The sequence below is a fragment of the Balaenoptera acutorostrata genome, chromosome 12 (genome assembly GCF_949987535.1).
Source record: "Balaenoptera acutorostrata chromosome 12, mBalAcu1.1, whole genome shotgun sequence".
NCBI classification, from domain to species: domain Eukaryota; kingdom Metazoa; phylum Chordata; class Mammalia; order Artiodactyla; family Balaenopteridae; genus Balaenoptera; species Balaenoptera acutorostrata.
The window spans coordinates 63,061,164-63,075,888 of NC_080075.1; the positions used below are offsets into that span (position 1 = coordinate 63,061,164).

The window sequence follows — 14,725 nt, forward strand, 5'->3', positions numbered from 1 at the left end:
CTCATAGGGAGATTATGAAAGGAAATCCATCATCAAGTAGGGCTTATGGCTTGGGGCTTAGGTTGTCCCAGGGCATCAAACCAGGATGCAGGGAGTTAGGAAGTCCAGGAGGAGCTCCAAATCCCTTTCCATTAATACAGAAAACAGATGAATAAACAGCCCCCAAAACCCCTCTAGAATGGCACCTTGCAAGCTTTGGTGACACACAGTGCTTTTCTAGAGGTCATGCTGGAAGAAAGTCTGTGAGAAGACCTGCACAAGGCAGCGATTTGGACACCTGGACACATGCGTTTACCAGAGAGAAGGAATTTCTAGTGCAGCTGGTGATAATGGAAAAAATCCAAAAGAATAGGGACCAGGTTTCACAGAAGCTTCCACAGGCAGATATTTATTTTTAAAAGTGACCTGAACTTTCTATAAGATGTCACTGGATTCCCCACAAGAAGGTTCATCACAGTTAGGAAAGGACCTGCTACAATTCATTTTCTGATTAGAGTGCTTTCTGGTTTGCACCTGTAAGGGGCTAGGAGCAGGAGGGTAAGGGTATGCACAGTTGAGAAGATAGGAGGAGGGCCTCATAAGTAGAAGGAAGCTATGCCAAACAAAGCATAGGATGGTCTCTAGATGGGAAACAATATTAGAGACCTGTGCGAAGAAAGATCAAAAGGAAAAGCAGGGCACCAGCAATAGCTTGGGAGTGCGGGGCGGGGGGAGCGAAGGAGGGAGGGGGGAGAATAGCAGTGGAGGAGGAGATAAAAAGGAGAGAAGGAAAGGAGCATGAAAGCACCCTCACGTGCAGTGCACGAGTCAACGATTATGGAGAAGAGCTGCAAAGAGAATTGGGTTACTCGATAGGGAAGGAGGGACTTGGTTCTCTGGAGAGCCCCTTCGGCTTTTACTCAGACCCGCACAGCGCTAAGGGGGTGTGGTCCTGGGCTTAGGGCGGTGGGAGTGTGAGACGATTGCGGTGGGGGCACCGCCCAATTTCTCCCCAAGGTGGAAGCCTGGGAAAACCGAGCGGCAGGCTGCAAGGCAAGCAGGGCGGAGGCGGAGCGAGGGCGCCGAGGGGCGGGACGAAGGAGGGCGTGGGGAGGACATGGAGGCGCAGTTGAGGGCGGCGCTAGGACCCGCCGGCGCTCCGCCGGCTCCCGGGAGGTTGATAAAGCGGCGGCGGCGTTTGACGTCAGTGGGGAGTTAATTTTAAATCGGTACAAGATGGCGGAGGGGGACGAGGCAGCGCGGAGGCAGCAGTCACACGAGGGGCTGCGGCGCCGGAGGCGAACCAGCGACCCAAACACCGGCGTTAACCACGTCTCGTCCACAACCCTCCTAGGTACGGGCTGGCGAGGCGTAGGCTGCAGGGCCCGGGTGGGCAGAGGGCGCGGGCCGCTCGGGCTCGCTGGCACCGGCCGCAGGCTGTGGGGTCGTCGTCCGCCGCTGGCTCGGCTCTCCTTCTGCCGCCGCGTCTGGCCGCAGGGCCTAGCCCCCGCCGCGCCCCCGAGCTCCCGCGGCGCGCGGCCTGAAAGGGCGGTCCTCCGGCCGCGGCTCCCGCAGCTGTCGGTTGCACGGGCGGCGCGCGCGTCTGCGCCCGGCCCGGCCCCCTGCCTTCCCGCCCGCCGCGTGGCTGTAGCGGCGTCCTCCCCCCCAGAGGGGGCGGCCTGGAGCAGGGGCCGCAGACCCGGGGCGCTGGGAGGTCGGCGGCGGCGCGGGGAGGTCCTAGGGAGCTCCGGGCGACCTGTCACCCGGCCGGCACTCGCTGTCCTCTGTCCTTCGCGCGGAAAGGGAGGAAGGGTTAACCAGGTCGTGATGGGCCCAGCAGAGGAGGAGGACGCGCAGCTCGCGGGGGGAGCAGACACCTCGCTGCCAGGTTGGAAGGTTCTCCAGACACCTTTCCAGGAGGGAACCGCGGTCCGCAGGCCAGGGCTGTGTCCGGGGGCTCGGGTTCCGGGGACCCTCTGTTCCCGAACCCATTCATGCGGATAGCGCGTGGCTAGGATGCAAGTTCAGATTTAATTGTCAAAACTGGGGTTATGAGCTGTTTACTAATATTGAGGTCACAGTAAGGCCCGATCGGACTGAAAGTGTCGGTGGTGTGAAGTCACCTGATCCTTCGCTCCCCGTTTTTGCTGAATGTGAGCTCCTACTGTACGTGTACAAGGAGCGCCCCTGCCCCCTGGAAGACGCATTTGCCTTGGCGGCGGAGTGTTGTGTGTCCCTCTCACTCATAACGCCCTATTTTTAGGAGTTTAGCATTTGATCTTTCACTGTGGTGTGAATTGAACGCCTGAAATCCTGATTGAGAATTTTGATGTTACTTAAAGGCATAAAGTTTTAACAAGGCTTATAAATAGTAAAAGCCTACGGTTAGGTAAGTATGGCCATGGTATAGATAAGAGTTTATTAACTACACTAAGTATGAGCTGTGTTTTTCAAATTTCTCTCCACAATCTGATAAAGGTTTTGTGAGGTAAGATGTAAAACATTTTGATAAAAGACTCACTTTAAAAGAAAAGTTTATGTGAAATATACTTCGTCATTCATGGTAGACCTTGGACGTGTGGAATGTATGTCAGAGGTGATGACAAACTATAAGTTTTGCTAAGGGGAAAAGAACAGGAAATAAAGCTGATTTTATTATTGTTTGCCAACCAAAGCACTTGACAGAACTGTTTACATAGAAGAAAATGCTGCCAGAGGAGAGAGTTTTGCCTTAGACCTATTCTGGTTGGAATTCTCAAGTAATAAGTTGTTCTGGAATGCTGATGGATGATTAATTTAGCTCTTTTGGACCCTGGAGAGGGGGGTGGTGCGTATTTATTTACTTACCTACTTATGCCGTTTTAGATGTAGTTTCAAAGCGTTTTATGTGTTTTCCTTATTAGGAGAAGCATTGCTTTATGACTCAGGGTTATGAACATCGTTTTTAGGCTGTGGCACAGTGAGAAGGGATGCTATTCTTTTTTTTTTTAATTAATTAATTTATTGGCTGAGTTGGGTCTTTGTTGCTGCGTGTGGGCTTTCTCTAGTTGCGGCGAGGGGGGCTACTCTTCATTGTGGTGGTGGGCTTCTCATTGCGGTGGCTTCTCTTGTTGCGGAGCACGGGCTCTAGAGCGCAGGCTCAGTAGTTGTGGCGCACAGGCTTAGTTGCTCCGCGGCATGTGGGATCTTCCCGCACCAGGACTCAAACCCATGTCCCCTGCACTGGCAGGCGAATTCTTAACTACTGCGCCACCAGGGAAGCCCCGAGATGCTATTCTTAAGACTTGATCAATAGGGGTCATCATTTATTAAATGCTCCGTCTGCTACTCACAGGTTTTTGTCTTTGTGTGTGTGTGGAGTCAGTCCTTCACTTGATAGCCATTCCTATCAAATGACTGCCTAAAATAGTCCCTCTCCCTGCTAATTTGCTCTGAGTCACCCATTAATACATTAAAAACCAAGTAAACTTTTTGAGATTTGTGTTTAAAGTAAGAGCAAACAGGCTGTGAATGAGTAGGGACTCATCTGATATTGGCTGTAGAAACTCTTTGTCTCCCTCTGCTTTCTGGATAAAGTCATAAGAGTTGAGTTGGGGTGAGTCAGGTGCCACTCTAGTAGTTTAGTCTTAGGAAGATGCTTTGTGTCTCTTAAAGAGAAGTGCTTACTCTTTCTAGGGTTATATTGTAAGACCTTTATAAAGCCCTTATGAACTCTTCTATTTTAATGACTTTGTCGGATGCTAAGAATCTGTGGATGTGATTATTTAGTGAAGTGTTTTGAAATCCTTTGAAATTCTTTATTTGGGGAAGAAAGAGCTTCCTTACAGTAAAGAGGTACTTATTATAGGGCAAATAAACCATGAGTTAAAATGAGATTCTGGCCTTAAGTCCAAGGCACCTATTTTCGGTGCCTTCATTTTTAGTTTACCTCTGTGTTTTAACTTTAGGATAAAGTTTTTGAGTATTCACAAGTGAAAGTAAATTTCTTGAAATTGTTAGACTGTTTCCGAAATTGTGTCTTTTCCATTCATCTGCTATTAAGCAGCTGCTAAGAGTATACCTGGAGGACTGTCATGTAGTTTGATGCTGGAGTTCAAGACATATTTAAAATTGTGCGACCTAGTAGTAAGATGCATTTTAAAAAGTTATTTATGCTCAATTGGAAGACCTTTTTGACACACAGGATTGTAAGCAAAGCTGTTTGGCAGGCTGTCAAAGAGCCAGAAATGTAAGGGATGGGAATAGAAGTTGAACTTTTTTGTAATAGTGATTTATAGCGTTACAGAAGGAGTTTTTTCCAGAGTGGGTGCAGGGAAACAGTTTTGTTTTTTTTTTTTCTTTCTTTTTTAAAGTGTAATCGTATTCTGATTGCCTAGCCATTTTGGGGTTGTATTGTTTACTCTCTCGGATATTATTTAACTTAAGGAAGAGAGATGTGAATATAGAATAACTAAACTTGATCCCCCAATTAATTCATTACTCATGTAAGTTTCTTTCTATCCTTTACTCTTTTTCACCACCCATAATACAGAAGAACTATTGAGGGTTTTCTCCATAGCTTTAAAAGTGGATATCCAGAAAAAAAGAGCAACCTGAAAATATGTCAGTAGGATAATACTTGATACTTTATAAAGCACTTTAAATACCTTGCTTTGATTTTATTCTTAAAACCTTCCTGTGAGGGAATTAAGTTGTTCCCATTGAAGGAAGTGATTGTGCCTGGTCTACAGCCACAGAAACTACTCAGAGCTACTCTTAGTGCTCCTCACCAGACTTGGAGGAGGGTAGGGGCCTTTCTTCATTGCAGATTATTACATATCATTAGAGATGACTGGGTAAAACTTTGTTGAATGAAGTCTGAAATCATACTAATGAGAAGATGGGACAGTTAAAAAGTAAAGATAGGGCAGGTCACTAAGTGGAGTGGAACATTTTAAAGTAGGAAGGCAAAAGATGGATACTGTAGAAAGAAGTAGAAGAATTAATAAAGTAAATAAATTAATAAAGTAAAGAATTAATAAAGGCTTTGGAGTTAGTCTTCTGGCCAATACAAGTAGAATCTAGGGGATTCCCTTGCTAAGGTACCAGTTTAATAAAATTATTTGTATAACTTGTATTTCTATGATTGGCATCAAAATAAGCAGTGACTAATAACTTGGGGAAATGTGTAACTGACGATGTTTATCTAGGCTCTGTAGCACATTTTACCTGTTTATTGTGTAATACTCTGATTGTGAGGGCAGTGTTTCTTTAATCACAGGGAATCAAGATCGTGTAGTGGAAAAAGAATGAGGAATCAAAAGCTGAGTGACTTGGTTTAAACTCTTTGAGCTTGAAACCCCTCACCTACAGTAGTGATAATAATCCCATAAGGGCTGTAGTGGGAAACAAATGAGGTGATAGGGTACAAGTGTTTTGTAAATTGTAGAGCTGTGTGTAAGACACAGTAATATTTATGTAAGAATGTGCCAGTTTGACTACTTGTTCTATTATATATGTGTATATTTGCAATCACAAAGTCTCTTCTAATTTTTTTCCCCTATAATGTGGACAAAGGTTTAATGTGGGTAAGGATGGTGGGTAAATTTTTAACTTTATCTGTAAAATGCTGATAATGTGTTCATGATTAGAGTTATTGTATTAAATGTAATTAAAGTGCTTAACCCAATGGCAAACATTCTATTTGATGGTACTTATTACTATAATAAGTGGTTATTTAAGAGATTTTGAACTAAACATTTAATTTTTAAAATAGGTGATTTAAAAGGTCTTTGTTGGGCTTCCCTGGTGGCGCAGTGGTTAAGAATCTGCCTGCCAATGCAGGGGACACGGGTTCGAGCCCTGGTCTGGGAAGATCCCACATGCCGCGGAGCAACTAAGCCCGGGAGCCACAACTACTGAGCCTGCGCGTCTGGAGCCTGTGCTCCGCAGTAAGAGAGGCCGGGACAGTGAGAGGCCCGCGCACCGGGATGAAGAGTGGCACCCGCTAGCCGCAACTGGAGAAAGCCCTCGCACAGAAAGGAAGACCCCAACAGAGCCAAAAAAAAATAAATTAAAAAAAAAAAAAAGGTTTTTGTTCAGTTTTTATAAGATAAAAATAAGCATTCATGCTTCTCAGCTATCTCTATTTTAATAAACTTGCATTTTAGAGAATCATTTAATCATGTGGCAAAATATTCTTCTGAAATTGTTTATTTCAGTTATAGGATTCAATGTGAATTAATTTCGTGGTTAAGGTCATGGCAGTTTTCCAGTAGAGTATTTTGGGTTTTCAAACAGTAAAGGTACAAAATCTAATTTATGTCTCTTATGCACAAGAATGCCTAAAAAAGTGATTGACTTGAAACCACACTAATCATGAATCCCATGAAAAGCTATTTTTCCCCTTCATGTAATAGTCATTTATAGAAGAGTCATGGGTAGTGATAAGAACATACTTATTTTAACTAAAGACTTAATTTTGAGTACTGTAAACTTCTGTGGCCTTCAGAATGGAATAACATTTTTTCCTTCCTGATGGTTAATATCTACCCTAGCAAGCTTGTAGGTCTTTTTTTGGCTTATTAAATAGATAATAATCTATGAAGGCACTTTAGAAACTTTAAAGCCTTCTACAAAGAAACTCTGTAAAGGGGGTGAAATTGGCACATTCAGCGAGCTGCTCTTTTTGTATTTGAATGAATGGGTTTATGAGATATTAAAAGCTGGATTAAGTTCACCTTTATTGGAATGGTGGGGGGAAGTTGAATTTTGAATGATAAGTTGGAGAGAAATTTTGACACGAAAATCACCCTTCTTACTAGTTTTTTTGACAAAAACAGTTATTAATCATGAGAAATTGCTGTTTTATAGCCCTTTAATTTTAAGATAGATTTGACAATATGAGCAGGCTATGTGGAATTTTTGTTTAGAGTCAAGAAGCTTTTTATTGCATACACTTGGGTATTTCTCAAAAAATTCTGAAGTAGGCTAAAAGTCCTTGGGAAGGTTGAGCAATGTACCAGATACCATGTCTTACAACTGGATATTAAGACAGAAATTTACTGCCTTTTAAGTTACAACTAAACTTGTGATTGAACAGGACTTGTGATCACAGCTCTTAACCTAATTGAGTAATATGGTAATTTATGCTTTGTTATAAAAGTTTAAAATTTAATTCCAAAAACAGTAAATCTTTGTAGACACTTTGGAAAATACAAATAAAGGAAAAAAGAAGAAAGTAGAAATCATACCAACTAGTGGTAACCACTGCTAACATTTTAGTATACATCCTTTTTAAAATGCATAGTTTCATTTTTCCTAGATTAGGATCTTACTGTAATTTTGTAACTTACTTTTTCATTTCATATTGTATTTCTCTATATGATTAAATCTGTACAATATGATTTTTTAAATGGCATTATTCTACTACTTAACTAATCTTCCTTTTGGTTATGGAGTTGTTTCTTGTGAATAATGCTAGCTAAGCATCTTTATAGATAAACGTTGACCTATAGGGTAAGGTCTTAAAAGTAGATTTCTGGGTCAAATGGCCTGTACATTTTCAAAATTGAAGACACGCATCAGCAAATCCATTCAAAAAGGTTGTATCCATTTATTCTGTCTCCATTAAGGTTAGATTTGTGCCTGTTCACAAGTGGGTGTTAATTAAAAATAAATGCCAACACATAGGAAAAATGGGGATCTCACTGTTTGTTTCATTTGCATTTCTTCAATTACAGTTGATGTTGAAATTTTAATATGGTAGTTGAATGTGAATTCTTTTTTTAATTGCATTTTTGTATTCTTTGACCAGCTCTCAGTGTTTCTCTTATCTTTGTGAAAGCTCTTTTGTATACAAATTCTTCTTCATGTCTGTTTTTTAACAAACATATGAATAGTATGTTTTAAAAATGGTATATTTATTATTATATTTATTATTTGTATATTATTATTTATTATTTTAAAAATAGTGTACTAGTATATAAAAAATAGAATAGTTTGTTTTAAAAAATATTTAAAATGGTTCCATATGGGTGTTTTTCTTAAATGGCAACTCTCAACTTATTAAGTTAGTGCTAGTCTCTTTTGAATATTTAGGTATGCTGCTGGAGTTTCTTTTTTTTTTTTCTCTTTTTCTGTTTTTATTGTTTTAAATTCTTTGTGAGATATTAGTTGTTTATTCCTGTCTCTTTATAATGCCAGAGTATGGGCATCTGCTTCAGTGCCCAGTAGTGTGGTAGAAGCTTCCAAGCTGAGGAGCTGGGTTCAAATCACCACCACCACCAAGCTTTGGCTTCCTTAACAAAAAAATCTACTTTAGAAATTTAAGGTTAAAAGATAATGTCTTAAAACACCTGACGTGTATTGAATGTACAAAGAAAGTGATTCCTTCTCAAGGGTAAAGGAGAACGTGAAGGGGCTGAGATTAGTTTTCTTTTGGGAGTAAAGAGATGGAGTAGGACAGGCAGATAGAGGACCATACTTGGACAAAGAACTACCTTTTCTGTCCCCTTGATGTTATGTTGCTGTATTGAGCACCTGCCTTATAAAAGGGCTTCTCTGTTGCTTGTAATTAATACCTACATAGAAAAGTGTAGAACAGATCCCAGTTTCTAAGTTTTTATGTAGATGGGAGATCAGATAGACCTTATGCATATTTGTGAATAAAGTTTATCATTAAGTTTATAATTTCAGAAGTAGAAATTAATGTGTGTTAATATTGTTGAGCAAGACTTCATGGGGGAGGTTGGGCTTATCAGTCCTTGAAGAATGGGTGGATCTTAGCAGAGTTGTAGGATATATAACTTGTTTGAAGATAGAAAGATAGGCAGTATGTTGGGAAGCTTTAGTTAAAGCCCTTGTTCTGCTTTCTAAGAATATTTCTAAAAAGGATGCTTAAAAAGTATTTAAAAGCTATTAGATAGAAACAATTGAAAGATCAAATGTGTTAGAGCATGTTTACTAAAAAAAGGAATATGAGTTTTCCTGTAGCCAAGTAGAGCAAAGAATTGATTTAAATAACTGAATAATTCCTAGAAAAACTGAATAGTCCCCCAAATGTGACTAAAAACTGTAAAGATGTGTGCTCCCTGCCCCTATTTTTGAGCATGTATATTTCTCTGCCACAAGGAATCCTGACACATACTCTAAAATTGCCAAACTTAGGGAAAGGACAAAAGGAGAGTATAGTGAGAACCTCTGACTCTTATCCCATTTGTTTTTTTCAAATTAGTCACATTTTATCTAGCTGGAAGGATGTTTATTTTTCTCTTTTTGGCACTATTTCTTTTTTACAACTGCTCTCTTAGTAGGAATTTTGCCTGTATTGAGCCAAGGTTGGGATTTGTGTATATACTCTACTTTTCTTTCCTTTTTTTTAAACTGCAACTATAACAAGTCATCTGAGGTTGAGAGCTGGAGCAAAGTGGAACTTAGTGTCTTATTTCCAGAGTCTTGGCAGATACCTATTTGAGATTTGTCATGAAAACACTATTCTAAATTTAAGCTTGTATGTATTTTTTTTTAAATAACTCCTTTGTTAACTGGTTATCCCAGACTTCAATAGCTCTTCTATGAGTTTAATATCTTTTAACTTACTACAGAGTTAATTTGGGGGCTACAAAGAGAATGGTTAAACTATTTGCCTAAATTGAGGCAACGTATGTACTCTGGTTTTGTTGGATTCCTGATTGCTGTGTTACAAAACCTTGGAGTCACTGTACCAACAATACTTTTGGAAATGGAAATTTAGTACATTGTCGCTTTATAAAGGCCTATAGAAAAGAGAATGTATACGGAATAATTTAGTGTTATCTGTTGCCTACTCCAAAGAAGGATGTTGAAGAACTAACTAGCTCTTGCATGCATCGCTTTCTATTTTTACTGTCACATCTTGACTTTGCGCTTTTCACCTTACATTCAGGCTCTTCCATTTGCCTTATATCTGATTTCCCTGTTTTTAGACTCTCATTATACTTCTTACTCACTCATCACTTTCAGTTTATCTCTGCAGTACAGCTTTGATCCTATCACTCTGCTTCAGAATTTTCCATGGCTCTCCTCAGGATGCCTAGCATTCTTAGCCTAAACTTTTACGGTTAGCTTAATCTGAGTCTCATGGATACAGCCTTCTCCAGGGTGTCTTCACTGATAACCCTAGTTTAAATAATCCAATATAGCTCTTTTTCTTTGTACTGTCCTTTTATACTTGTTTGTGTCAGAACTTTGAGAGTAAGGACTATTAGTAGCAAATTGCACTTCTTTAGTATCTAGCATAGTGCCTTGCTCTCTCATTACTAGTTTGAAGTAGGTAGGGTGGGAGAACCTTCCTCAATTCATGACACATTGTATAGGTGTGCTGAGCCTTGTTGGAATCAGTGAGTATGAAACAATGAGTTGCACATTTATTTACATATATATGCATATCTTACTAAATATGGGAAAGTATAATTTTATTGCATCTTATGTTTTAAAAGCCTGCAATTTAAAACCTGCCCTTCTACATAGCTTATAAAGAAAAAATTGTTTCCCAAATGTTGGGGGACTGTATAAATGATTTGCTGACTATAAGTCATTAAGTTTTGACAAGGAGATTTTTGGAAAAAATAAAGAGAAAAATAGCTGTTGCCAAGATTTGTTATAAAGATGAGAAATAAACTTCTCTGCTTTTAAACAAACTGTATTTTTGATAACTTTTTAAAGCTTTCTAAAAATCTTGAGCACATAAGAATTCACTTCTGAGTTTGTTTAACGAATGTGCATAGTTGGAAAATGATGGATCTGACGATTAAAAAGAGCTGGGTGTACATCGTGATCTGATTACTTACAAAATGTTAAATTTTGTTTAAGCAAACTGCTTAATCTAAACCTCAGTGTCCTCCTTTATACAAACAAGGAAACTCTTAGCTAATCCCGCAAAGTGATTTTGAGGATTATGTAGTCATTAGTATAGAGTAAGCACTCTTAAGTGTTTTTCTCTCTTCTATAGTAAAAGGAACAACACCTAAAATTATTTCGTACAGTAAATTATTTCAAGGAATGAGAAAGTTCCTAATAATGTTTTCACCTCTTCTCCCAGATAGCCACTTCTTTCAGTTCTCTGCTCAAATGTCTCCTCATTAGAGAAGGCTTGCCTGACTGTTCTTTTGTAAAATGGCAACCCCAGCTTTCATTTCCCTTAACCTGTTTTATCTTTCTCTATAGCACTTAACACCAGCTGATGTCATATATTTGTTTTCTATCTCCTCACCTTTTGGATGTAATAAATTCCTAAAGGAAGGATTTTCTTTGTTGTTTATTTTGTTTGGTCCTGAATCTGCAGTTCTTAGAACCATGTTGTAGGTGTTCAGAGAACATTGAAGGAATAAAGGCTTATGCATCCCCACTTCTAGTCCTTTCACCCCTGCATCAGAATTGCCTTGGTGGTTGTTAGTGGGGTGCTTGTTACAGATGTAGATTCCTGGACCCCATATCTGAGCTAAATCAACTTTGCAGATGAGAATCAAGAGTCTGTAGTCCAAACAAGCCACCCAGGTGGTTCTTTTAAGCTTCAGTGTGCATGGGACTCACTGTTTTATGGTGTGGCTGGGGCTTATTAAATATTGACAGTATAACTTGGTTTCAGACCCATGTATAATTAAATTTCAGATGAATCAACTATTCTGTAGCAAACTTTTTTTTTTTTCCTGTTGCTATGTCAAGGAATAGTTATGTGTTTTTGTAGTTTTGATTATTTTGGTTACTCTAGTTTTTGTCCAGAAATCCAGTCTAATCCAGACCTTAAAATCTCAAATACAGGATGCTTATCAGTCCACCTTTCCCAAATAAAACCAAACCCTTTAAGCCCATACATAATCTGTAGTTGTTATTTTTTACTCATAAGAATAGATGAGCTAATATCAGGGATTTACTTTAAGTGATAAGCATCATTTAAAAATATGGGCTGATTTGAATCTTCTTTCTATGGCTATACCACTGGGGGACAAAGATTGATCTTTATAAGAACTATCCTGTAACGTTGAAAGGCAGTTTGGTATAGAGGAAACAGCATGGGCTTAATAAAAAGACTTAAATAGAAATCTTGATTCCTATACTACTTTTTAGCTGTAGAATCTTGGAAGAATTTTTTTTTTTTTTTAAACTTCTTTGAATGTCCACATTTCTTCTCTGAAATGGGGATAATTGCTAAGTCACAGGGTTGTTGAGAGGATTCCTCTCACAGTGCCCAGCATAAAGTTACAGAGTCATTCAATAAATAAGTTCCTTTCCCTATGGAAGTAAATTCTTAAGCAACTTAAAATACTTCATTAGAAACAATTGTAATGTATTTCAAACTTACAAAAATGACAGAGGAAAATATAATAGATGCCCAAGTGCCCATTGCGTAGATCTAATACATAATATTTGCCATATTTGTTTTGAATCCTTTTTTTAAAGAAATAAAATGTTACTGTACAGTTAGTGTTCTCCTGACATCTTTCTTTTTTCCTCTTCCCTCCCTCCCTCCCTCCCTAGATATACACCTATCTTGAAGTTAGTATGTATGTTTCCGTTTTTTAATAGTCCTATAATATATATATTTATTTTTTTCCATAAACAATATATGGTATAGTGCTATATTTAAAAATTTTTAGTAAGTGGCTTGAACTATGTATTTGTGGCTTGATTTGTTTTTTCATTCAACATTGGTTTTGAGTTTTATCTATGTGTACACATTTAATCGTATTCATTAATTTTTTTTTTTTTTTTTTTTTATGCTGCTCTTTATTTTTTATTTATTTATTTATTTTTGGCTGTGCTGGGTCTTTGGTTCGTGCGAGGGCTTTCTCCAGTTGCGGCAAGTGGGGGCCACTCTTCATCGCGGTGCGGGGACCGCTCTTCATCGCGGTGCGCGGGCCTTTCACTATCGCGGCCCCTCCCGTCGCGGGGCACAGGCTCCAGAAGCGCAGGCTCAGCAGCCGTGGCTCACGGGCCCAGCCGCTCCGCGGCATGTGGGATCCTCCCAGACCAGGGCTCGAACCCGTGTCTCCTGCATTAGCAGGCAGATTCTCAACCACTGCGCCACCAGGGAAGCCCCATATTCATTAATTTTAATTCTCTATTTCATGGTTTATTTATCCGTGGATATTTAGGTTCCAGTTTTTTTTTTTCTGCAGTTACAAACAATACTTCAGTGAACAAGGAACCTTGTCTCTTCTGTGCATTTGTGTAAGAATTCCTCTAGCATATAAGTAACTTATCTAAAAATTAAATTCAAAAAGTTTCAGTATTGTGTACTCTAATTCTTTAAAAATCTGGACCACAGAACAAGAGTGTATCTCCCCACCCTTTGAAAAAAGGTACAAAAGATGCCAGACCCTTTGGGTGACTTGGGTGAGATTTTCTGCAAGACTTTCCTTTAGAAGAAAATAGAGAAGAACCTTACTGAGGATTCTAAGTTGCGGAACCTAAATAGAATTTTTCTGAATTTTTGTCTTGTTGCTTAGAGTCTCCTGAACCATTATTTATTCTATGGAGTATACTTACTTCTTATTTAAATGTATGCTTTAAGAGCTGGTTAATATTTGATGATAAACTTTGGGAAAAATATTTTGTAATCTATTTTACAGTTTTCTTCATCTGTTTAGATAAATGCATAAAAGCATTTTTTTTTTTCAGACTTGGTCAGTGGGAGTTATCTATTTTTTTTTTTTTTTAATTTATTTATTTCATTTTTGGCTATGTTGAGTCTTCGTTTCTGTGCGAGGGCCTTCTCCAGTTGTGGCGAGCGGGGGCCACTCTTCATCGCGGTGCGCGGGCCTCTCACTATCGCGGCCTCTCTTGTTGCGGAGCACAGGCCCCAGATGCACAGGCTCAGTAGTTGTGGCTCACGGGCTTAGTTGCTCCGCGGCATGTGGGATCTTCCCGGACCAGGGCTCAAACCCATGGCCCCTGCGTTGGCAGGCGGATTCTTAACCACTGCACCACCAGGGAAGCCCTTTAGAATTCACCTTTTATATTGTTTTGCCTTTTTTTTGTTGTTGTTTATTTTGGTCGCACCGTGTGGCACGTAGGATCTTAGTTCCCGATGAGGGATCGAACCTGCTCCCCGTGCAGTGGAAGTGTGGAGTCTTAACCACTGGACCACCAGGGAAGTCCCTATGGCCTATTGTGTTTTATGTTTACTCCCTTTCTTCCCTGGCACTTCCTTCTTTCCCTTATTATTTTGAAGCAAATCCTACACATCATGTCTTTTCCTCCACAAAGAGTTCAGTATGTATCTCTAAAAAATAAGTATTGTAAAACTTCATACATTTAGAACTAACATACAGGTATGCACAACGATCAAAGATCATGTTTATTGGTTGAATTTTGTATACTCAGTTCTTTTAAATTAAAAAATAAGAAGAAGGTAGATCTTAGAGTCAGGACATAATGGAGTTGGAAAGCAATTTAGAGATATCATCAAAATGTCCTTAATTAGCCAGCGCAATATCTTAAAGTCAAGTTGTTTAAGTGACTTCCTAAAGTTGACATGCTGTAAAGTCTAAATTAGTGCCCAGGTTTATCTGGAATCAGTGAGCTTCAAAGAAATATACATTTATGACTGTATGGATTATAGGATTTTGTAACATCTGCTACTTACTATGGTGACTTGGGGTTGTGTGAGATCAGCTGAGCCAGAAACATGTTTCCTTGAATGATTTGAGCTGGAATTGGCTGAAAGAGAAATGTATTCGAGATTTAGAAGGTGGAAAGGGAAGCAGCAGCCGTGTTTACACTGGGA

The 14,725-nt window shown here is 39.6% G+C and overlaps 1 protein-coding gene across 6 annotated transcripts in view; it reads left to right on the forward strand.

Annotated features, from left to right (window-relative positions):
* The first annotated feature begins 1,179 nt into the window (after window positions 1-1,179).
* The window catches only part of ATL2 (atlastin GTPase 2), a 69,854-nt gene continuing 56,308 nt past the window's right edge, over window positions 1,180-14,725 (forward strand). For 4 of the 6 annotated variants that reach the window (XM_057558378.1, XM_057558377.1, XM_057558379.1 and 1 more), the window contains exon 1: window positions 1,180-1,333. In XM_057558378.1, coding sequence (XP_057414361.1) covers window positions 1,216-1,333 — 118 coding nt within the window. In that variant the 5' untranslated portion in view covers window positions 1,180-1,215. Of the gene's footprint in view, window positions 1,334-1,671; window positions 1,868-14,725 lie in introns of those variants that run through there. The other 2 variants (XM_057558381.1, XM_007167144.3) reach the window with 2 other exon arrangements.